We start from the raw sequence: 25,180 nt of genomic DNA, 5'->3' as shown, positions 1-25,180 counted from the left end.
ACACTTACACACTTTATGATCTCACTTCAAATTTTCTCCATTCATGAGTTTTTTTGCCGTTTCTCATGAGTAGGTAAGTGTAAGGCCTGAGTGCACGCTCATATTGGGCGTGCAGCGGGACGGGGCGTGCGGCGTGCATGTCAAACTATTGAAGCTCATACAAGTGTCCTGACCTGAGACGACGCTGTATAAGGGTGGATGCACGCTCGCCCGCCCCACTGCACGCCCTGCCGATCGCTCCGCTCCGAGCGACTCGGGCCTCTAATGAATCCATACTAATATCATAAATGGGAAAGTGTGCGTGTCTGTTTGTTTGTCCGTCTTTCACGGCAAAACGGAGCGACGAATTGACGTGATTTTTTAAGTGGAGATAGTTGAAGGGATGGAGAGTGACATGGGCTACTTTTTGTCTCTTTCTAACGCTTTCTTTCTCTATATTTAATGCTTTATTGAATAGAATAGAATAGAATAGAATAGAAATCGTTTATTCGTGGTAAATTACAATAGGTATTAAAAATACAAACATTTAATTATTAAAACATAATACAAAAATTATCGTTTACCACGAAATGGTCCCGCCTCAGCATAATGCTAACCATACAGTCAGCGCTGGTCTTCCGGCGACACCATTTGTGGGCCACGGACGCAAACGTGCAACACGGCCTTAATATAACTTGAACGCGCCCATTTGTCATTATTGGATGTTCTTATTGTTACAGGTCGGTGCAGAGCGCGGTTTAGGCGTCGGGAGCAGGTCCAGACAGGAGAACCAACGGTTACACAGCCATGAATGAGCTTGACAGTTTACGTCAGGAGGCGGAGACCCTCAAAAATGCCATTAGGGTGAGTAATTTACCAAAAGAACTGTTTAAAGCGTAGTGTAGACTTAGGGAACTGGTTTAAAGGAACTAACTGTTACGCAGTCATGAATTACCGTGACTGTTAGTATCTTATCGAATGCAGAGGTCTAAAGCAGGGGTCTCCAAAGCCTGTGGGCAAAATCCAGTAGTTTGGAGACCTCTGTTGGCCTAGCCGAAACGTCAATCGTTGATGCTAGACGCTGATCGAATTCGAAACTCAGTCTGTCTCTGTCGCTCCAGTACGGAAGAGCGATAGTTATAGTAGCTACGAGCTACTATAACTATATTATCGTAAGCGTTTGTGAATATGGCTAGTACCCTGGTCTAAAAGCTCGGCCACACATGCGCGTTTTGATAGCGTAGGCGGAGCGGTAGCGGAGCGCAACGATAGCGATGCGCCGGACGAACGCTGGCGTTGCGCCCAGCGGACGCCGGCGGGAACTAACGAGCGTGGATTGCGAGCGGAACGCACCGCTATCATCATTACGCTCCGCTAACGCTACCCTATCAAAACGCTTTATGTGTGGCGGAGGCTTTAGGTACAAGTTGAATGAAACACGGCGACGCATCGCTTAACTTTATGTTTATATTTCTATCCCTCACAATGAGACGTGTTGGCCGTCGAAATTTGTTTCACACGATGTAATTTAGAACACTGTATGATATAATTTTAAATTGTCAGTTTGACGTCCATATTGTTGGTAATTTGTTTATACACGAGTGTTAATTTTCGAACCACGGCACAGAATATATAATAGTACAAGTACAGAAGGCTCACTCCTTTGATGTCCACAAAATGCCACCATTCTAATTTTTTACCTACATTAACAAACGGACCGCACGCGAGCAGGCGACATTGAATTTTATTGCGCGGCGCGAAAGTCGTCACCACTGAATGGGCCGCGAATTCGCGGCCGCCGACATGTATTTGTAGCGCGGCGATAAAAGCGCGGAGTGAGCCGCCCCTGACCACGGTTCAATCCTGGTACAGGCAACATCAAAAGTCACCTATCGGGTGATGTTTTCAAAATGTTCTTATCGTAACTTGAGATGAGACCATGACTGCAAACTGCAAATATTGTTGAAGCTCTTACTTCTCTACTGTTGTATCTTTCTTTACACAGTATCAAATCTTACAGTCTGCTCGGAAAGAGAAAAAAAAAAAAAAAATATTTTATTAACCAAGAGAATTAGTTTAAAATACAATTTGCAATTAATCGACGACTCCCACACTAGGCTAAGCCTGTATCGTGGAAGTCAGCTACATGCGTGACTTGACCAGATAACAGCGGCTTAAGAAAAATTAAATCGTGAAATGTATGGGGTCCAATAGATTCCACGATTTCCACGACTCATCACTTTCCGAACTGACTCTAAACGATATACTTTTGCCAAAATAAAGTCAATCTATCACAAGATCACAACCTTATTCGCATAAGGCTGTCACGTACACTTTGACCTTCGTGCCTTCTCTAGCGATAACCTTCACAGACATCAACCTGGATATTTTCCCCGTGACATCATGACATATTGCGTAGATACATCTGACAATCCTGTAGTTAGAAAGATAATAAATTATTATTCTTGCTTACGAAAGTGTTGCGTAACACTGGTATTCATAAAGCTTAGAAACTTTACGATAAACTAGCATACGTGATCACACACAGTTTATACAGGATGCTTGTTGAAGTCACTTGAAATATTGACGACTTTATTTTACAATAAACTAGTATACCTTGATCACACCCTGTAATATTTATTTAATACAGGGTGCGTATAGCTACGGGATGTAAGTAGATGTGAAACTTTTACAGAAATCGCAAAAAAAATCATATAGGTGGCAACAGGATCAGGCAGTATGGAACAGCATATTTTTTGTAATTTCGTGGTTGGTTCCATACTTCCATAGTAAAAGATACTTAGTGTGAGCTATATTCAATTATTTTAGGTGACTAAATGTGGCGTTCAATGCCTTACGCTCTATCTGCATTAAGGTTGGATTTCTGTAAGAAAATCAGATCATAACGTCCTTACGGCACCAGCATAGGGACCCTTTTAAGCTGGAAAGCCAGAGAAATACTTTACAACACTTAGGGCTCAAATTAAACTGGTTATAGCTCATAGCCTAGTGTACAAATCTTCATGAACACCTAGATTAGATACGTAGCAAAACAAAACATTTGGTTCGAGCAGAGGAGTTTTTATTACTTCCTGCAAAGTTTTCCCTGATTTTCCTTGAACGTGTCTATCTAATATGTTGTTTTTAAGTTTACTTCATAGGTAATGTACACGCATTTTCGTTTGGAGCCTATTATTTTAAATGATCCTCATCTTTCTAGCGAGTAAGTCTACGTCCACTTCATTTCAATCCTCACAGCATAACTAAGGGTAGGTTGCATCAAGCATAATTGAGCATTTCTTTTTTTTTGCCAATATTTTTTTTTTATTGTTTTAGGGAATTTTAGGTCAATTGTACTCAGAATCAAGAGTACTTTCAATCTCACTGGTAGACAAAAAGTGTCCCAGAATTTCCATACATTTTTGTTACTTTCCTCTTTTGTTACCCCATACAACATGTACGGAAAATGGAAACAAAATAAGAAAAAATCCTATGGGACAATTTTTTTAACTACTAGGATTGAAAAGCTAGTAATTCTGAGTAGAAATAGCATTTTTTTTTTTTTTTCAAAAATATCACACTTCATAATAGTGGCAAAAAAAAAAAAGAAATGCTCAGTTCTGTCACCGTAATATGAAAATGTTATTCTATGGCTTTTTTCATAGACCTCTGCTAAGTGATGTTGATCTGTCTGTCCGCTGTGTTTAGAGCAACTGGTCCTACTACTATTTCAAACTGTACAGCCAGCCTCAATAGTAACGTATAAAACAACGCGGTCAGAAATGTCAAATTAGGTTTAAATTTGTTAGGCACTGGTCCCACCGTGAGCTAGTAAGCTATGAGCTATCGGCTATAAAAACGAACAAAATATAATCACTCCCGTGCAAATAAAAGAGACACGGCGATGTTTATAGTTACTCGCCCAGCGGTGAGCTATTAAAATCGCCGTGTCTCTTTTATTTGCACGGGGTGCTTATCTTTTGTTCCTTTTTGGTGGTGGGACCAGTGCCTTAGAAGTACATATAGTATGAGTAGTATTTGCCCGTTGCTACGTACAGTTAACAATAAAATGTATTAAGAATGAAATGATGGACTTAAATATGAGAAAGAAAGATGTGTGTTGAGATGACGAAAGAGGAGAATGGAAGAGGAAGACGTGTTGTACCGACCCCACATAACGTGGGATAAGGGTAGGAGGAAGAATAACAGGAGATATTGATTGACAATAGTCTTGTTTTATTTTAGGACGCGCGCAAGGCGGCATGCGACACTTCGCTCTCGCAGGCGACGGGCAACTTGGAGCCCATCGGGCGCATCCAGATGCGCACGCGCCGCACGCTGCGCGGCCACCTCGCCAAGATCTACGCCATGCACTGGGGGAGCGACTCCAGGTCTGTATTTTTTTTTTGTATGAATAGGTAGACGTTTGGCCACGATCACACCTGACGGTAAGTGATGATGCGGTCTACGGTGGAGCACGCTTACCTATGAGATACCTATTGAAATAAATAAAAATAAATAATTAAGGGATAAGTCCACCTACATTGTATATTACTGACTCTGTAACTGGTCTCTCTTTTGTTTCCCTTATGAACAATAAAGCTTAAACATACATACATATACCTAAATAAATAAATATTGGGGACACCTTACACAGACAAACTTAGCCCCAAACTAAGCAAAGCTTGTACTATGGGTGCTAGGCGACGATATACATACTTAAATAGATAAATACATACTTATATACATAGAAAACATCCATGACTCAGGAACAAATGTCTGTGCTCATCACACAAATAAATGCCCTTACCGGGATTCGAACTCAGGACCGCGGCTCACCAGGCAGGGTCACTACCGACTGATCCAGACCGGTCGTCAAATATATCTGATATGTATAAAAAAAATGTATCTGATATGTATAAAAAAGTTACGTACCGTACTAAACGTACCCGCACTAGGCATGGTCTAGCAGGTAAAAAAGATTTAAGATTCGTAAGCTAAGACATCGTTTGCTGCGATTAGGTAATAGTACGAACTACGAACTAATACACATGTCGATCCACGTACAAAATATGAATACGAGTATATAGGTAATTCCCACAGTTTCACTTGTCATACTCTAGTAATGGAAAATAACATTTCGCCGAATATGTCATTAGTGCGTACTATGTTATCATTTAAATGTTTTTCCTCAAACGATAAAACTTTACATGACATGTGTTTTACCTAAAATCATATTTAATTATATTACAAATCTGCTAAATATTTTAAAAGTTCTTGTGTGAAAAGTTATTGATTTCATGTAAAACAGGCTAGCCATTATAACAATCCTACAGTACAGTCGTCAAATTCTACGAAAAGATGGTTCGTAGAATTTGTGCATAATTTTGCATAAAACCAGAGGGGACCCACGGGGCCGTAACCATGGCAATAACAGCCAAGAAAAAGTTGATTCACCCATATATCAAAGTTGACAAATATCCGATATATAGGTATCATAAATATCCGATATTTTGATATTTATTATAAATATCGGTTATTTTCGAACCCTGTGTAAAAATATTTGGGTGAATCAACTTTTTCTTGTTTGTTATTGCCATGGTTACGGTCCCCTGGGTCACCCTGGTTTTATGCAAAATTATGGTACATAAACTATGCAAACCTGCAATCCTGCATGTAGAGTAGTGGCAAATTAAATAAAGGGGTTAGTGGCACCAGAAAACTGCATGTTTTACATAGTTTAAATAGCATTATTTTGCATATAACCAGGGTGACCCAGGGGACCGTACAAATTACAAATATTTATGTACTTTATTAAAGATTATCTTCCTTGCGTTATCCCGGCATTTGCCACAGCTCATGGGAGCCTAGGGTCCGCTTTGACAACTAACTCTTTATGTAATTTATTAAAGATATTCTAGGCGTTTTCTATCAGTAACTGTCAGTTTGGATAGTTTCTCGATGTATTTTTTTTTTTATTATAAACTGGCCAGTGATTGACCTTAGTCGCACCTGATGGAAAGTGACGACAAAGCCGAGGTTGTAGCTCACTGGTTCAGTAATAGCCTATTCACTCTTGACTTGAATTCACCCAGATTGATCTTGTATCTCCATCCCTTTCCCACACAAAGCAAGTCAAAGAGAAAGTACAATAAATGCACTCAGACATGCAAACTACAAGCATGATATTCGTGACAGACTGACATTCAATGGCTGATGTTATCAAAACCATGTTCATGTACATATTCTGATTACGCGTGTGCGAACGAGCTGTTTTAACGCCAGTGTGAAGTGACCTCGTAAAAACTTTAGTCTTAGGGGGGTTAGGGTGGGGGGTCTGGGCTTAGGGGGGTTCAAACCGTCTGTCACCGTTAAAGCGTTCGTTAAATTTTATTGTATGGAAAATTCCATAGACTTCTGCTGCGACGGTGGCCAGGATGGCGTTACACCTTTGGGGAACGCTCAGCTAGATGGCGCTAATATTAATATTTGACATTTTAACAAATATCAAGCCAAGAATATGGGCCAAATTGTCAAAACTGAGGTTCAAAAGTTTTAAGCCAGTGTCAAGAGATGGCAATCTATGCACTGTTATTACACATTTTACTTCGACAGTAACTCGCTATAATACTTGATCCTCTTTGCTATGAGAAATCTGAAATCGCTTAAAAAGTTGCCTACTTATGCTGTCATTTTGGCTGATCTGACCCGGAGACCACATCAGTAAAACAAATTATAAATGCCACCGGGCTGGGTGGCGCTGAAATCGCTTGGCAAAAGTTGCAGCTACTTGATGGGCTGTCATTTTGGTTTTTTGATCTGTACGTGTTTGTGAGCGTCATGAATAAATGATACTTTCTGATAATATTAATAATAACTCCTTTTGCGTTACCGTAGAAAAAGTAGATCGATATGACCTTTGTATACACATCAAAAATTAGTGCAGAGTGTAGGTATTAAATAATGTTTTATGCTCCTTCTTATGTAATTGTATAGATTTATCCGTTGGTAACTATTTAATAAATAAAATATATTCGTCAAGCTATTAGAATAATAACTCCGAAACTAAACGTATAACGGGGGACTAGGGGGGGCAAGTTGCAATTACCTAATGTGATAAGGGTGACCGCAGGCTATAGTGGGTAATGAGGCACTTTGCTTTACCATTTATAGTTATTGATATTAATTCGAGACTGTTATAGAAGGTATATTACTTTAGCAAGTACATATTTTATGAATAAAATATTTAGATTTGGAGTTTGTAATAACCTGATGTCGGATCGTGGGCGTATCATACCAGAACCGTTCTCAGGACCTTCCGTAGTTGTTTATGAGAGCTTTTAATTAAATACCATGTCCTTATCATAGAATTTACTGCACAAAACCGATTACACATTAAATCACATCACAGTAATACATTCCGCCTATTATTTCGAGCAAACCGCCGGATTAGACCGATGAATCTCCAGCAACGCCAGCACTCGTCAACCATTTCACCTGCAGCTCGATTGACAGCCTCCAATCATAATAACAACTACTTAGGAGTTTGTTATCATACCGCCGCCGTATTTTGAGCTTTCCAATTTTTTTAATACAGGTATAGGATAAATCGTTTGACCACTGATCGATGGAAAGTGCCGATGCAGTCTAGGATGAAGCATGTTTACCCAAAAAATGTTTATTCACTCTTATGTTTGTAAAATTAATTGACAACGTGAAATTTTGTCCACAGGAACCTGGTATCCGCGTCCCAAGACGGCAAGCTAATCGTATGGGACAGTCATACCACCAACAAGGTGCATGCCATCCCGCTCCGCTCCTCCTGGGTGATGACCTGTGCTTACGCGCCCTCTGGCTCGTATGTGGCCTGCGGCGGGCTTGACAACATCTGCTCCATCTACAGGTGAGGACCTTAAGCATTTCCTTGCAGGACAGCTTGGCAGAGAACAGCCAGATTAACCAGGTGTAAGCGATCCTGTTGAGTTCGTTTTAAGTGATTACGTGTGCTTACGCGCCCTCTGGCTCGTATGTGGCCTGTGGCGGCTTGACAACATCTCCATCAGCTCCATCTACAGGTGAGGACCTTAGACCAGCATAACCTCCAAGCAGATAGAGGATAGTCATACCAACAAGGTGCATGCGATCCAGCTGAGCTTGACGGCAAAGAAGAAACAATAGCTTCATTTATTAATTACACCAAATATATAATAGATACCCTAAAAACCTTTAAACAAAACATAACCAAATCCCTTATTACCTACCTGACCTGACCACCTTATCCGATTTACCTATATAAAACACCACTACAAAACACAATAAAACCAGCCGTTACCAATGAAAGAGCAACCGGCCGCCCGTATCTCTAGCGAGGGCCGATTGACTTTCAACAATTACTAAAATAAAAAAAAAGCTGAGTTTGACGCGATGATGATCAGAAGCGCTCACTGGCTCGTACATAGCTTGCGGCGAACTTGACAGCATCTGTTCTATCTACAGGTGAGGACAATCTTCACTAAGACATAGTCCATATCCTCACGGCCACAGCACAGCAAAGGTTTAAGCCTGGAAAATTGCAAAGGCCGCTTAAGGCCAAAACGTAATGAATTTCAGGAAGGTATTGCTCTAACATAAAACAGACAATAGCACATCACACAGAGCTTCTTGTAGGTTTAAGGCTCTTAGCAACTCGAGGTCAGTGCTTAATTATATAACAAACGTCGAACCCCGAACCCCCTTATTTATAAACATTCACTAAAGTTAACAAACCGATAAAAAACGTTTGACTCTATTATCACAACAGTACGTCGGAGAGGGATAAACGATTTTTATCGGCTTGATAACTTTGTTTTAATGTGCAGGCTGTGGGCAAATTACATATAGGGTCAAAATCCCGAAGTGTCCAGAGTTGCAATGGAAAGATGTACAAAAGCAAAAGGGATGAAACACGTGCTTAGTTTTTACTTTTGTTAAAAAATCCGACAAGGAATTATCCAATATCTATAAGTACGCGTAAGAATGACAATACAAAAAATGAATTCACATTGTTATTAAAATTCGCATTCACAGTGACGTATATGGTTTTAGAACAGGAAAGAGCACGTTCCTGTTAGAGCCACTGATGGCGTGAATCATTGACGCGTGACTTATTTGTTGATTGTTTTTGCTAGACTCGTCATACTTATGATTCTTTTGTTTCAAGTAAATGTATGTTTAGACTTCTGTTTTTCTTGGGTTGTAACTAAAAATTTTATTTCAGAAGTGTTGTCCTTGTACTTTTTTTTATATATTTGTATTTGAACAGTGATGAAAAAGTTGTTTATATACTAGACATGCGCGAAACAGTGCTTCAAAATGTAATGCCATATCACATCACTTTTTCGAGAAAGTAAAACTACTGAGATGTCTATCAACATACTGAAACGATAATTGAACAGCGATCGAAAAAAAGAATCATCACAGATATCAACCTAGTTTACACTAGTAAAAACGTTATGTTGCTTTTTGCCGTGAATTAGTTTAAATAAATATAATGATGGATGAAATAGATAGAGTGGTAGAATATAAAATATCCAATACAAAATTACTCTGTTTATGCATCAAAATGATTATAAGAAATGATAATAATAAAATAAGTTCTTGGGGACGCTCATAAATCTTTTGGACGTTATATTATTCGATCAATTGCAACTACGTAAACGTCCTGAGTGGCGCGTTGTGATATTACTCGCAAACTTATACGTCTATTATAAAATACGCTAGGAATAATATAATATGTTAGGATGCAACACTATTTCAATTTGGTGCCGTGACCAGGATTTTCAAACATTAACACTTTCGCAACCAAGAACCCGCCTGTGGGCTCTCGCAAACTTTGCTCAGATGCCGGAGAACCCGCTGGGCCATCGCCATACAAGCGACCGGTTATAAATTACGACGGGTTTCTGACGTACTGCGCCATTTTTTGTCTGGTATTGAATGTGTTAACACCTATTTGTCATTACAGCCTGAAGACCCGCGAAGGTAACGTGCGCGTCTCCCGCGAGCTCCCCGGCCACTCCGGCTACCTGTCCTGCTGCCGGTTCCTCGACGACAACCAGATCCTCACCAGCTCGGGCGACATGACCTGGTAACTTATCCAAAACTAGTTTAGATATCATAATTTTACTGTCAAGTGGTGTCGGATGATACCTTTTTCTTTCTGTGGCGTAAGAGGCGACACACGGATTAGTACAGAAATATTTTTTGCGCGACGCTAACATCTAGTCTCCAAAAGGAAGGGGAACTGGACTGGAGTCACCGTTTAGGCTCGAGCCATGCCTGTGGCCAAACCGTGGTGTCGGTTCAGGCTACTGTACTGACTCGTCATTGCCTGTCGGCGAGGAGAGAGGACCAAACCAGCATCGGAGAGGGCACTTCGCCTACCTGCCGTGCTGGGAAGAGTCCCCCCACATCTAGCGACTCGCGAGCGTAGCGTCGGGCCAACTGTATGGCAAAGCCTGACGCCGCGTCGGCGCAACGTCGACGCAACGTCGACGCGTTTTTTTCCATACAGTTGGTCCGACGCTACGCTCGCGAGACGCTAGATGTGAGGGGACCCTAGGTACAGCCACTAACGCAACTATCGTTCATGCTTAAGTTATCTGTCAAAGATTTAAAAAAGCCTAAAAAAGATATTTTTGAAAAAAAAAATGCTATTTCTACTCAAAATTATTACTGTAGTGGATTTTTTCTTATTTTGTTACATTTTGTTGTTTATGCTAACAAAAGAGGAATGTCTGATTGTGCGAAATGAGAAGAGTCGCTAAAAGAATATTTAGTGGCTCCAATTATTACATTTCTTATGCTAAGACTGAGAAAACTATTCTGTTGCCCCCAGCGCCCTCTGGGACATCGAGACCGGACAGCAGTGCGGCCAGTTCACCGGTCACACCGGCGACGTGATGTCGCTGTCGCTCGCGCCCGACCAGCGCACCTTCGTGTCCGGCGCCTGCGACGCCTCCGCCAAGCTGTGGGACATCCGCGACTGCCAGTGCAAGCAGACCTTCCCCGGACACGAGAGCGACATCAACGCCGTCACGGTAAGAGATACAAAACTGTAGTTAATAAAGAAGATAGGCACGATAATTGAACCTTGTAGCACACCAAGCTTGAAGAAAGAAATATGACGCTAGGACGGAACCCTGCAGTACTCTGAGATTTAATAGTGACTGCTAGTGCAAGCAGACCTTCCCTGGACACGAGAGCGACATCAAGGCCGTCACGGTAAGAGATACAAAACTGTAGTTAATAAAGAAGATAGAGCTTGAACAAGAAAGTAAATATGACGCTAGGACGGAACCCTGCAGTACTTAGAGATTTAATAGTGACTGTTAGTGCAAGCAGACCTTCCCGAGCGACATCAACGCCGTGACGGCAGGAGATACAAAAATCTAGACTAACGTTTATGTAGTTGAGAAAGAAGATAGGCACGAGAAATTATACCTTGTGGCACACCAAGCTTGAAGAAGAAATTTAATATGACTCTAGGACTGAATCCAGCAGTACTTGACTGCAAGTGCAAGCAGACCTTCCCCGACCACGAGAGTGACATCAACCCTGTCACGGTATGTAGTCTTTGGGAAGGTATAGGTAAATTTACCAATGAAGAAGGAAAGTAAATAGGCACAATAGTTGCACCTTGCAGTAGTCCTAAGCTGAAGAGGAATGGTTCAAGAACTTAACTCTGGAGTACTCTGCGGTAGCAGACCTTCCCCGGCCACGATAGCGACATCAATGCTACCACGGTCATCTACACTAACTATTTTGGGTCAGTGATCTTTAGATCGTGAATATTGGCTCTCGAAATGACAGCACGCCACCTGTCCTGATTTTGCGCAGCCTCCCGCCTTGTAGCATCATGCTTAACGCTATTAAATGCTTTAGCGAAATCCTCAACTAAAAACAACTGTATTTGTTTTACAGTTCTTCCCGTCCGGGTTCGCGTTCGCGACCGGCTCGGACGACGCGACGTGCCGCATGTTCGACATCCGCGCCGACCAGGAGCTCGCGATGTACTCTCACGACAACATCATCTGCGGCATCACGAGCGTTGCCTTCTCCAAGTCGGGCCGCCTGCTGCTCGCCGGCTACGACGACTTCAACTGCAACGTGTGGGATTCGATGAAGAGCGAGCGTGCCGGTGAGTGCTTTTAGAATTCTGAATTTCTTGAAGCTAGAAGCTAGGTAAGGAAGAGAAAGGGTCCGAGGATTGAACCCTGTGGCACTCCGAGCTTTAAAGTACTCATTAGGAAGAATAGTGGTCTCAAAGTAGCACCTTGTGGCACTCCGAACTTTAAGGTACTAAAGAGCAAGAATAATGGTCCCAAAGTGTAGTACTCCTCGCTTAAAGGTAACAATTAGGAAGAAGAGTGAGAATGAGTAAAGGGTCTAAATGTCTAAAAGCTAAAGTATGTGGCACTCCAAGCTTTAAGGTGGTTATTAGGAAGAATGCTGGTCCAAAATCAGAATCCTGTTGAACTCGGAGGTATTATATGATTGAGAAAATAATGGTCCCAAAGTGGAACCCTGCAACATTTTGAGTTTTAAGTTACTTATGCAGAATAGAGGTCTGAAAGAGGGACCTACTCATAATATTATTCAGAATTTAATACTAACATAAACCTTTCCTTCCAGGCATCCTGGCCGGCCACGACAACCGCGTGTCCTGCCTCGGCGTGACGGAGAACGGCATGGCCGTCGCCACCGGCTCCTGGGATTCGTTCCTCCGCATCTGGAACTAAGCACCACGCCACCCTTTCTAATTTTATACAGCTCGGTCGCACGGTCGGTGTCAGCGTTTCTTTGGATGGAGTGCCGTGTATTGGGAGTGTCGTAAGCAAAACAACGTATCTTTTTTAATAAATCAATGTGGTATCGATCATTTTTTGAGCAGCATTGTGAGATACAACATATTGTGATCACTGAATTGTCTAATATTTTTGACAATCAAAGTACGGTTTATACGCTCACAAACACCATTTTGTTTAGGTGGAAATTTTTAAATTCGAATAGAAAAACACTTTTATCTTTTTAGTCAATCAAAATAATGGGGTACATCTGTGCTTGGTACAGATTTTTTACCTTTTTGAGTAGCAGTGTGAGATACAAGGTAATGTGGTCACTGAATTGTCAAATAACGATTTTTATCAATCAAGGTTTCGTTTATACGTTCATAAACACCATTTTGTATAGGTGGAAGATACGAAATACGAATTTTAAAACAACATTTCGACAGCTGAAAAGTAAAATTATGATAATATTGTTAGTTGTCTAGCAGCGATGCCTGATTGCTATTAAACCAAAAATATAATTAAGATGTTATATGACTTTGACACAACTATATCCAAATAAATTAGACACTTCAAACGCTTATGACACTGACCTTTATAGAAAACGCCAACTGAATTGTATGGAGAACCATTTCATTTATACTTTTCGTTTGGCGTTTATCGACCGATTGTCTTGGCTAAAGCCACAAATGTACATTTATTTTGTTTTTCTTGCTTAAGAAAGAGATTTTCAAGGGTAACTACTATCTGAAAGATAAAATATGAGCTACGTGCAGTATCTGTCACTGACAAAAGCAAGTAACCCAACTGTTTTTAACAAAACGATTGAATATAAGAAAAACAAAAAACCAATGTACATTTTTATCGGATAAGCGATGCGCAAACGTTTTCAACCAACGCACTTGATAAGCGCACCGTTTCTTTGCTTTATTTATTTTAAAAAGTAGACGATAATTTCTAACAATGAAAGCATTTAAACTACGATAGAAAGTGTAGTTTAAGAGTGGGTGCGTGTGTGTCTATGGTTCACCGTTTACTATATACATGTCGGCGGCCGATCGTAGTATTCGCCGGATCGTGAAATTCCTGGGCATATCGTGAAACGTTAAAATCATTGTCGACTCTGCGTCGACGAACCCCCGCGATGCGGGGCTTCGTTTTACTAACGTTTGCCTCTTTGAGCATCTGAATCTAGCGAGTATCGTCAAAGTTAAGGGACTTCACGGTCGGGCGGTTTCTGCGATCGGCCGCCGGCCATTTATATATATGTAATGTAATTATATGATTATATAGCGTAGCATTGCGAAGCCTTCTGGACGGCACCGCTGCTGAGAATATGTTTCTGTGTAATGGTAAGTATTCATATGAAATTATTTACTTTAGGTGTTTTCTTTGAAAATATACCTTTTTATTTTTAAAATTAAATTTACAGAAATCTGACACACGTTTCTATTCTAAGTTTCAGATAAATAAGTATTGTCTTTACTTTCGATTCTTAGTAAATTGGTAAACACTATTTAACATTAAAAACGGTATTATTTTGGAAGAAAAATTCTATTTGAAGAGCTATCAGGGTTTGGATATGTAGCAATTTTAAACGAGTGAGACCAAAGACGATTGAACAGTTTGAATAACTTTAACTTTATTTTTGAACGTACGCCATAACATTGACCTTGATTAGTTAACCCTTAAATGCATGACCTTGACAAAGATTCATTCAAATTTGAATTTTGACATGCTGTCAATAGAGTCAAAAACGCATGATGCATATATACATCACTATGCATTTAAGGGTTAAAACACAGTTCTTGTCGTTCGCAAGTTTAAACTGTACTTTCTACATGACGTCTATGGCGGTCAAAGCTCAATAAACTGTGTTGTCACCGGTCTCACATGTTATATAACCCTGATTCGTTGAGAAGGTACACTGAATGGTTAATATCGCCAGTGAAACCGCTGTAAGTCAGTGAAAAAGTACGTGATTTGACAGTGACAGCAGACGCACAGTATAAGACCAGTAGTAACTCTTACAAACGTACGCCGCGTGGTTTGTATGTATGCGCGCCTTGTACGTACGCAACACATGCGGGTGAGAACGAGAATGAACAGCGCGCACACATACATGGCGCGCGACGTACGTTTGTAAGAAGAGTTACTACTGTGCTTATACTGAGGCAAACAGTAATAGTAGCGCCATCTGGCGTAATAAAATGTCAGTCTGCCTCCTCATTAGCTTTACAAAGTGTCATAAAGCCGAAAGCTGGGTAGTCTATGTGAAAATTGTTGTATTAACATTTGTATTTAAAATTTTATTTATATTGGTTTCACCGCAAATGCCTGGGACCCATTTCTCGAAGCTACAAGTTACAATCTACAAGTGTGGTAGTCACTGTCTTATATAAGGGATCATCCACATATTACGTCACAACAAATTTCAGGTTTTTGGACAATGTCACGCTATCCCTTTAACTGGGATTGTCACATTTAGTATGACCCCCCCCCCCCCCCTTACACTGTGATGTAATATATGGATGACGCCTAATGACAAGTTGGAAAGAGACTTCCGCTTGTAACTTGTAACTTATAGTTTTGAGAAATGGGCCCCTGGTAAAATAACTTATCTACACACGTATTATAGGGTTTATATGATGTGTTCAGAAATCGCATGTTATGCAGAATTATATCTTGCATTTTATAGAAAACACTATCTTATTATCATTATTCTAAAAATATTAGAATCACTTTGATATATCAGTAACATTGTGAACAAATAAAAAAAAACTAGATTATTGGACGCACCATAGAGTGTTTATGACATGTGTGTAGAAAATATAATTAAAAGGGATACTAGTTTATATGTTTATGTGTTAGAATAAAGTTCTCAGAGATATTTGAAATTGTAATACATCATTATTACATTGATATCGATTTTATTACTCGGTATGAACAAATAATTTCTTTCAAAAAAACTAACTATATCTATTGCTACTAGTTTATGTATATGTTTATGTGTTAGAATAACTGTCAATTCGCATTTCAAGAATTTAAACAAAATATTAATTCAATTAATATCTATTCTTTGCAGATCAATCGCACAACATCAATCGTACAAGTTCTAAACAAACTATTTAGAGAACCAAATATTATGATTAATGAGTAAGTTGATTGTCTCATGAGACTGTCTCGGTCGACTATCAACTAACTATATCTATGTGTAATTTATTGTATGATGATTATTTCACTTGGATGCTAAGTTATAATTTTTAATATGTAATTGTATGTATAAGTCACCCGTTTTAAATGTATAAATAATGGAGATTCCTATAGATCTCTCATGGATCAAAAATTAATTGATAATTTCACTTCATACATTTTGAAACGACACTGTTCATTTTAGATCAGTACTTTTTTCTACTGAATTTTGAAGGTAGATGAGAATGCAGTGTCGTTTCAAAACTGTAAGATATTATTTTATATTTCCAAAAGTCTAGACTTGTAAAACAATGTAATTTACAATTTGACATAATGCAATATATTAATTTATCTATGTCACTCACTGTTATTCTTTATATCTCACCTAACGGAAATATGGCAACAATATTAAATAAAGTTGTCTAAATAACCATTAAAAATCCCATTGAGTATCAAGAATACTACAATTAAACTTCGTGATGGTCTAAAATGAATTTTAATACATTCATGTAAATTTTATATTCCTTCAACATTTTTGTCGGCAAATGTGTCATAATTTATAAGAAAATTCTTTTATACGCGAAAAAGTTTTGAAATTTCGATGCCATAATAATCAAAACAGGTTATAATTATAAATAATTACTTAATCATTCTGAATAATCGTCAAATTTCTCATTGTAAACTATTAAAACACCTTTTCCTATCAATAGTTCTAATTTTGATACTAAACGCACTGCAAGAAATAGTACTTATTTTGGGACGCACAGAGCCTGCCTTGGCGGACGAGGTTTAACGAGTCGTGCAAACGCGACGAGGTGAGCAACCCACTAGGCGTGACTGTTAATGTGTTACATCCCTCATCTTTTTCTATATCCGGTTACACTGTACGTCCTACATCTCAGGTTCATTTTTCTAGACTAAGCTAGATATAGGAATTAAATGTAAGATCCCAAGCATTTTGTAACTTGAAACATTCTTTTGCTTCAAAATTGTCAATATTTCAGTAAGCAGTTACGTTGCAGTATTCATTCGTTTTAGCACAAAGTTATTGTAGGCTTTTTTTTAATGGATGGTTGTCGCTCTTTTGTTTTTTATATCCTCTTGAGACCATACACGTCGGTAACAAAAATATAAAGTGAACATAGTGTCATCATAGCTAAGTCTGCATAGCAATTGCTAAGACAAAGTGTGGTCTGACATTATTAATGTCAAATTTCTATAAAAATATTACATTTATAATGACACTTCTTTAGTTCCATTTGTTCAACTCGATGCAAAATAAGCTTAACCCTTTATCAAGCAAGGGAATATATTTCCCACCATCGTTTGGACTCTAAGTACCGTACAATTTAATTGGTTCAAATTTCATTAATTTTGAACACCTGTATCCGATTAAGGGTTAGCAGGATTTTACAAGAAAAAATGATTTCGAACATTATTTGGATTCTTATGCAGTCAACTTTGATTTAAAACTGATAGTTCTGATAAAAATGTAGGTTACCTTTTTACATAATTATTACTACTTTTTTACTTTATAATCGGGCTCAAGAGGATAGCCTTTTCGTCTAGATAGGTAATAATATAAACTTAGATGTTTGTAAGGCGTCCGCTTCCGGAAGAAACGTACGATGTAGGAAATGGATATATCAATACAATTTCTTAAGGCAAGTAAAAAAGAAAGAAATGACAAAGTAAGGTAATAATTTAAATTCATTATTTTAGCCTTACCTACCTTCCAATTTAATATGGTAGCAGTAAACGACCATAAAAAGGCGTAGGTATTTAGAATTTTTAAAACTATTTTTGCGCTCAAATTTTTAACACTTCGCAGCCAAGAACACTCGAGGCACTCGAGAACTTTGCTCAGATTACGGACTACCCGCTGGGCGGGTTGTCGCCATATCAGCGGGCGATTAAAATGACGTCCGTTTTCTGACGTAGTGCGTAATTTTTAGTCTCGTAGTGAATGTGTTAATAACGAACGTGAAAAATTAAGATAAATATCTAATCTACGCCTAAAACTGTAGTTTACTGCAAATACAGGTCCTAAAGCTCGAAGGAAATGAATGAATGAAAATGTCTGTCATTTGCCTGTAAAGTGGTGGTCCACTGTATACCGATACTAACCACTGTATCACTCGTATTATGAAATTTTCATTCATTCCATTCGTGTCAGCTTTGTACGAGTATAACGTCTACTTTTCGTCGCCTCAATTATATTTATGAGCTCAAAGAATAATGCGACAGCATATTGATATATCCACAGAGGCCTATGACCCACAGACTAGAGATGACTGCTAGTTTCTAGCATATCAAGCAATTTGCTCCGTTTATTATACTAACTATACAGCACAATTATTTATATTCGGGTTTTTTCCTGTTTTTTGCTTTGAGCAAATTGATATAATGCACTCATCTTGATGTCTGGGTATTTGTCCAATGTTAATGGTGTTTCGAACTGTTTTGGATGGATATTGGATACAACCGACCAACCTATTAACACACCCACTGACAGGAACCCGCCTAGTGGGCGCTCGTGAACGCTCAGACGCCAGATAACCCGCTAGGCGGGCGGTCGCTTACATGTAACGAGTTGGAGTAGTGCGCCGTTTTTTCCCTGACAGTGAATGTGTTAAATATGTAAAACTTAAGTTGGGCGGCCCTGTTAGCTGGTACGCTAGATAAAGCCTAGGGTAAGACTTTTTTTAAAATAAACGTTTTTTTCTACAATATCCGCTTTCCGATCGGTGTACGACAACTTAAGAGTAACTTTAATGTATGTATATTTACTATTTAATGGATAGTTTGATGGTACCCGTTTCGTTTATATTCAGACCAATTTTTCTCACTTTTACATCGTATTATTGAAATGGACTGCCATATTTAGTCTTACTGTACCTAATATTATATTTATCTGACGTGTTCACATGCAGTTATGGGATTGGGCTATCAAATAAACTTCTGTGGCCTCTTAAGGGTTACCTGATTTATTAGAAAATGTTTCACCTTTCGAGAGAAATTAGGAATGAGCCCTCTGCGGTCTCTTAAGTAAAAAACTCGGGTCAAAATTAAGCGCATAATTTTATATGTTACTATGTGCAAATTAATCGTATAAATCGGCAGATAAGTAATAATGATAGTAACCTGAACTGTTTACTGACACTAAAAGGATTTTGTATAAGTTATTTTTTATTTGCTAGTCCACATCTTCGATATGTTAATATAATTATTCTTAGCGGTGTAATACTAATTATAATGTATTGTGTAAAATATTTTTTTTTAGTTATTATATCAATAAATTAAAATTTGTTTATTTCGTGTTTGTTTTATTGGAACTCCTCTCTGTCTTCCTCCCGATTCCTACCCTGTGTTGGACCATTGATTAAATATAAGAAGATTATAGGTACCATCCCATCCATTAAAATGCGACCGCCTAAAAACGCGCACCACACATAGATGGCGCCACAAAAAAAATGTCTTGTAGCTTTCGATTATACTTGTAGATGGCGTTAAGTGTCACTTTGCTTTTGACGTAGATTTATGTCTCGAAAGTAACACAACGCCAATCTACAAGTAATCGATGGCAACAAGGCATTTTTGTGGCGCCACCTTTGTGTGGTGTAGTGTATGCGCGTTCGTATGGGATGGTATTATTATTCCATTATTAATTAAAATGCGAGCGCCTAAGAACGTGCAAAAAGTAGATTACGCCAGTAAAATAATGCCTTGTTGCCATCGATTATTACGTATTATTGTTGCCATCGATTATTACGTATTATACGTGCCCATTCTATTGTACTCGTAATACAACATTGTGTATATCGCATTGCTAAAGGTTGTTTACCTTTTTTCAGTATTTAGGGGTATTAATACTGGCCGGTTACTTGGACGATTATTTTTTCCGCTACTAGTTTGACGTTGTTTGTCAGTTTAATCTTAATGTTTATCATAAGTCATAACAAATTGAACTCGTACCTAATTACAACCTTGTCATTTTGAATATTGAGTTTATTTGCTTACTGCGATTACCTGTCCAATTTGAAGTTTACTGTGACAAAGCTTTAAAGTGTTTTACAGTGACATCTTAGCTGTCTATTGGTAAACCTTATGTCGTTGCAGTAACGTACACAAATAAATAGTGTTATGGTTTATGATGGTAGTTAGCAATTATTTTATTGAATCAATCTATGCATTTAAGGGTTAAGTGTCACTTTCGACATGGCTCGGCATTCGGCATAGCATGGCTCAAAAGTGACACTTAACGCCAATCTACATTATCTACAAACAAATCTGAAATTTTGAACAAGGCATTTTTAGTGGCGCCATCTACTTTTAGCACGTTCTTAGGTGGTCGCTTACTTCACTGGCTCAGCGACACAAAAAGGATCTTGGCCTCCGACACAAGAGATCGCCACTCTGCCCTATCCTGCGCCACTTCACGCCAGTTAGGTACACCGAGTGCGGACAGGTCTTTCAGGGCTTCCTCGCACCAACGATATGGGATGACGGGACGGGATGGGATGGGATAGTATAATCTTCTTATAATATATTTATGGTTGGACTAAGTTCTACAGTGTATTTTTCAAAAGCTGAAAACTTGGCCTGTGACTTCAAGGATCTTCCATTTTTCTTGCCGTCGCCTGTAACTACGAAACGCGACCGTACATCTTGAAGATAGAGACTAAAATATGTAAGTGAACATTTCTCACAAATTAGCGTAATTACTCATGTATGTGGTCGAACTACAGCTAGACTTTTATTATTAGACTCCGCATTTTGCAGAGCTGTTACTCTACCACACCAGTATAATCAGTGCCAAGCAAGTTTTGTCCGCATTGCAGCGCAACGCGAGCATCTATTCCGAGCCATTTTATACCTATGTACATTTGGACGAGCACAAAGGCGGTATATGGGGGTAATTACTGTATTAATCTCATTTTTGGTGTCGTTTTATCTAGTGTCAAGCGCTATTTATCTACAGCCAAAAACTGCTAAGCGGAATCTGAAAATAAGAAAAGCCAGGGGAATGAGATTTTTACAATGTATACGTTACATACATTGAAAGAGTTTAGAGTGGCAATGAGTCTAGGCATAATTAAGGGGTTGAACATTATATTTCATTGACAGGTTACCAGCCTATCGCACACAATATAAACACAAAATTAAAATTTTGAAAAAACCCTCAACCGCGACATAGTGGACCGATTTTTATGAAACATGGCTAAGAACAGTAAGAACAGTGTCACTCCCGACTAACTCAGCTTTCAAACAAAAAAACTAAATCGAAATCGGTTCATCCGTTCGGGAGCTACGATACCACAGACAGACACACACACGCACACAGACAGACACACACGTCAAACTTATAACACCCCTTCGTTTTTGCGTCGGGGGTTAAAAATGGGACACATATCCCACAGTTCTTGAGGATTTGAGCCAATTCCACGTCTTTGTGCCGCTTGCGTCCAAAGCTAAAAATGCTCCGTCTAGTGGACTAGTGATCAATGGGCAGACGGAAGCGAACGCGTGTTTGACAACTTCGATCTAAAAAAAGTATCACGATTGATCTTTGCCCGACGGGAAAACGAGTTTTGAGTTATTAATAAGATCTGATTAGTTAATTCATAATTAATACATACATACATACATACATACAATCACGCCTGTATAGGCAGAGCACATGACTAAAGGGAAAATGGTTAAACGAAAACGAAAGCATTGCAGTTTGAGTTAATTTAACCCATATCCCAAGTCGTACGACAATGAAGAAAGTTAATTCACCACACAGGCATAATTAATTTAATTAGTTAATTGATTTGGTTGTCTATTGTTTGCCCGACAGTCATTTAACATAATATTCATATGCCCGAATCTAACTTGCCTGAATTTCATTTGCCCGAATGATTTGTTTACCATAATAATTGTATGACATACTGGTTGTTTATCCGAACATTACCTTCCATAATCATACAATGCCATACTATTTGTTAGCCATATTATTAAGTGCAATAATATGGTTTAATATAATATTCGAACGCCATAAGCAATTATTGCCATATTAATTGTTGCCCATATTATTACCTAACCTACTTTCTGATAGCAGTTTCATTTTCCAGGGGGTCACAGTTCTAACCTAACCTAACCTACTTTTCAAGCAGTTTCATTTTCCAGGGGGTCACAGTTCTAACCTAACCTAACCTACTTTCTGATAGCAGTTTCATTTTCCAGGGGGTTACAGTTCTAACCTAACCTAACCTACTTTGCAAGCAGTTTAATTTTCCAGGGGGTCACAGTTCTAACCTAACCTAACCTACTTTCTGATAGCAGTTTCATTTTCCAGGGGGTCACAGTTCTAACCTAACCTAACCTAATTTCATAGCAGTTTTATTCTCTAGTACTTCTAGTAGTGTCGTCTCTGTGATAATTACGCATTTCGATGATTCTGCCAAATCACATTATGGAAATTGACTTTTCTGGTCGCTAATTTGGATGACAAATGATGGTATGGAATGTGGTAATTACTGATTTCGATGATTCTGACAAATGACATTATGGAAACTGACTTTATGGGAAACAAAGTTTCTAGCACTTGATTAATATAGTAAACAATGATTATGGCATAAGATGTTATGAGAAACAATATTATGATTGTTGAATAGGGTGGCAAATAAAATTATGGCAAATGAAATTCTGGCAAATGGGGGTATCCCGGACTTCTACAGATACTAGAGAATTTTAGGGAACCCGTTGGGAATCGAGTTGTATCGACGCTCCGCCACTGGTAGCTATAGACGGCCAAGCAAATGTGATCAGTGATCACTGAAAAAAGGCGGCAACTTTGAAAAACGTAGCCTTGAATTTCGCGCCTTTTTTTGTGACAAGAATCGAATTTTCTTGACGATTTGTTTTTCAAACATGTTAATAAAAGCAGAATTAAGTACACATCAGTACCCTACTGTTTAAGTTATAAATATCAATCATACACTTAAAAAGTACCAATAGTTTAAATAGCAATTTTCAACATTGCCATTTAAAATGGACTTAGGAAGTTTATTATTTTTAGTTAGTGTTTAAAATTGATACGTTGGTAGTGTTGGTACTTGCTTAATTTTAATAAGAGTCAGTTGCACCAAACCGTTCTTCTGTCACCGTTGAAGCGTTCGTTAAATTGTATTGTATGGGAACTTCCATAGTCGTCTGCTGCGTGACGATGATGTGTCTATCAAATGTGGTTGATGCAACTGGCCCTTAATATTACATATTTTTACAGATATCTCGATGTTTTTGTGGTCTCGTATTAGGTACTTATTTACTAAAGTCATTTGTATTTCACTTGATTTCACGAACTATTATTGTAAAACATCTTATTTAGGTTAGATTTATTTTATTTTATGTTTGAAAGCTGAATTAGGTACTCAGTCGAGAGTGTTCTTAGCCCTGTTTCATGGAAATCGGTCCATTATGTCGGGGATTCTTTCAAAATGAAAATTTTGTTTTTAGGTTATTTAATACAGACGAGACCTCAAAAACATCGAAATTTCTAGTTTAAACTTGTGCTGAAACGAGTGAATCCGAGTAATTTGTACATCTGGCTGCTGGCAAGCGGTCATGAATGCCATTTGCGTGTGACGCACGAGTGCGTGACGTTTCAAACATGTTCGAGCTACGTATGAAGGTCGAAAGCTTTTGGAAAAGGTACGTAAAAAAAACATTAATTAAAGCACATGATGGCCGCGGGAGTATGTCGCCGCGAGATAGAAAACGTCCCTACGTAATTAATGACATAAGGACGTAAAAAAATTAATTACCCCGAGTAGTCAAAACTGACAGTGAGTTAATTTTTGTTAACAACTTACGCTAATTGGGGGGTCCCAAACTCCCGATTGATATTTAATGTAAAGTAAGTAATTAGGTATATCGGTATTCAAAAGAAAGAAATAGGTAAGTATATCGTTATCGGCCCATAAATCGTAGAAATGTTAAAAAAAGACGGACAAAATACAGCACGAGTAAATACCTAACATGATGATTCAAATATTGAATTCTGAAACAATATTAGTTCGCTAGTCAATGTAGGATTTAAAAATTATAATAAGTATGATTCGATGAGTTTTCAGGAGCAGGTGTTCTGATTCATCATTGTAGATTTATTTTAGTCTGTTTCATTTTGGGCGGAACTAATTCAGTGTAAGATTTAGGAAGGAAGAAGAGCTTTTTGCGGGTAAGATTATGTTTAGGTACATTTATTTAAATACTTTAAGCCACGACTATATTTAGAATTATGGATAGGTACACTGCTCATTTTACAAGCGCTAGTAGCCTAGTGGTAAGAGAGTGTGACTTTCGATCCGGAGGTCGCGGGTTCGAACCCCGACTCGTACCAATGAGTTTTTCGGAACTTATGTGCAAAATGTCATTCGATATTTGCCAGTCGCTTTTCGGTAAGAGAAAACATCGTGAGGAAACCGGACTAATTCCAATAAGGTCTAGTATACCCTTCGGGTTGGAAGGTCTGATGACAGTCGCTTTCGTAAAACTAGTGCCTACATCAAATCTTGGGAGTAGTTGTCAAAGCGGACCCCAGGCTCCCATGAGCCGTGGCAAATGCCGGGATAATGCAAGGATGATGATTAGACTTCGTTCGTAGTAAGAATGATGTGAATCGACGCTAGTTTTCATAAGCAGGTGGCTTCACGTTGTTCTGATTCACTGCTTATTGTAGAGCTATTTTTGTTCCGTTCCATATCAACCGAACGTATACCAATGTTCGAATTCAATCTCATTCTGTTTTCGTTGTTAAAAAAATAGCATGTCAACAAGATAGCATGTCACAGTGCCTTCAGTGCCTATTTCTGGGTTGATAAGTAACATGATCTGTACATTATTTGAATGGGAATGTATTACCTAAGGAATAAATGAGGCTATAATAAAAAAAAAGTAACATTGTTACTCAGCGTCCGTATTTCCTTGTCGAACAGGCAATGAACGGCGAAATGTCACTGTCGGGCGATAATTGTGATTTTTGTGAAATAGGCCACCGCCTGCAACTTTTTTTTTAAATTATAAATGGCCTTACTCTTGGCCACAGACTAGCCAAAGGCAAAGACGTGGCCTACGATGGAGTGAGCTCGCCCAGAAGATGCCTGTTCACTGATTATGCCTGCCTCTGCATTGTCATGTGC

The 25,180-nt window shown here is 38.8% G+C and overlaps 1 protein-coding gene across 2 annotated transcripts in view; it reads left to right on the top strand.

Annotated features, from left to right (window-relative positions):
* LOC125237372 (guanine nucleotide-binding protein G(I)/G(S)/G(T) subunit beta-1) overlaps positions 1–19,314 on the top strand; it is a 43,771-nt gene extending 24,457 nt beyond the window's left edge. For both annotated transcript variants that reach the window (XM_048144382.1, XM_048144383.1), the window contains exons 2-9: positions 720–843; positions 4,225–4,370; positions 7,712–7,882; positions 9,983–10,105; positions 10,856–11,057; positions 11,941–12,157; positions 12,652–14,158; positions 15,892–19,314. In XM_048144382.1, coding sequence (XP_048000339.1) covers positions 787–843; positions 4,225–4,370; positions 7,712–7,882; positions 9,983–10,105; positions 10,856–11,057; positions 11,941–12,157; positions 12,652–12,758 — 1,023 coding nt within the window. In that variant the 5' untranslated portion in view covers positions 720–786 and the 3' untranslated portion in view covers positions 12,759–14,158; positions 15,892–19,314. The remainder of the gene's footprint in view (positions 1–719; positions 844–4,224; positions 4,371–7,711; positions 7,883–9,982; positions 10,106–10,855; positions 11,058–11,940; positions 12,158–12,651; positions 14,159–15,891) is intronic.
* The last annotated feature ends 5,866 nt before the right edge of the window (positions 19,315–25,180 follow it).

Source organism: Leguminivora glycinivorella, chromosome 21 (assembly GCF_023078275.1).
Source record: "Leguminivora glycinivorella isolate SPB_JAAS2020 chromosome 21, LegGlyc_1.1, whole genome shotgun sequence".
NCBI classification, from domain to species: domain Eukaryota; kingdom Metazoa; phylum Arthropoda; class Insecta; order Lepidoptera; family Tortricidae; genus Leguminivora; species Leguminivora glycinivorella.
The sequence above is the reverse complement of the archived record's forward strand: the minus strand, read 5'-3'. Positions and strand labels throughout refer to the sequence as shown.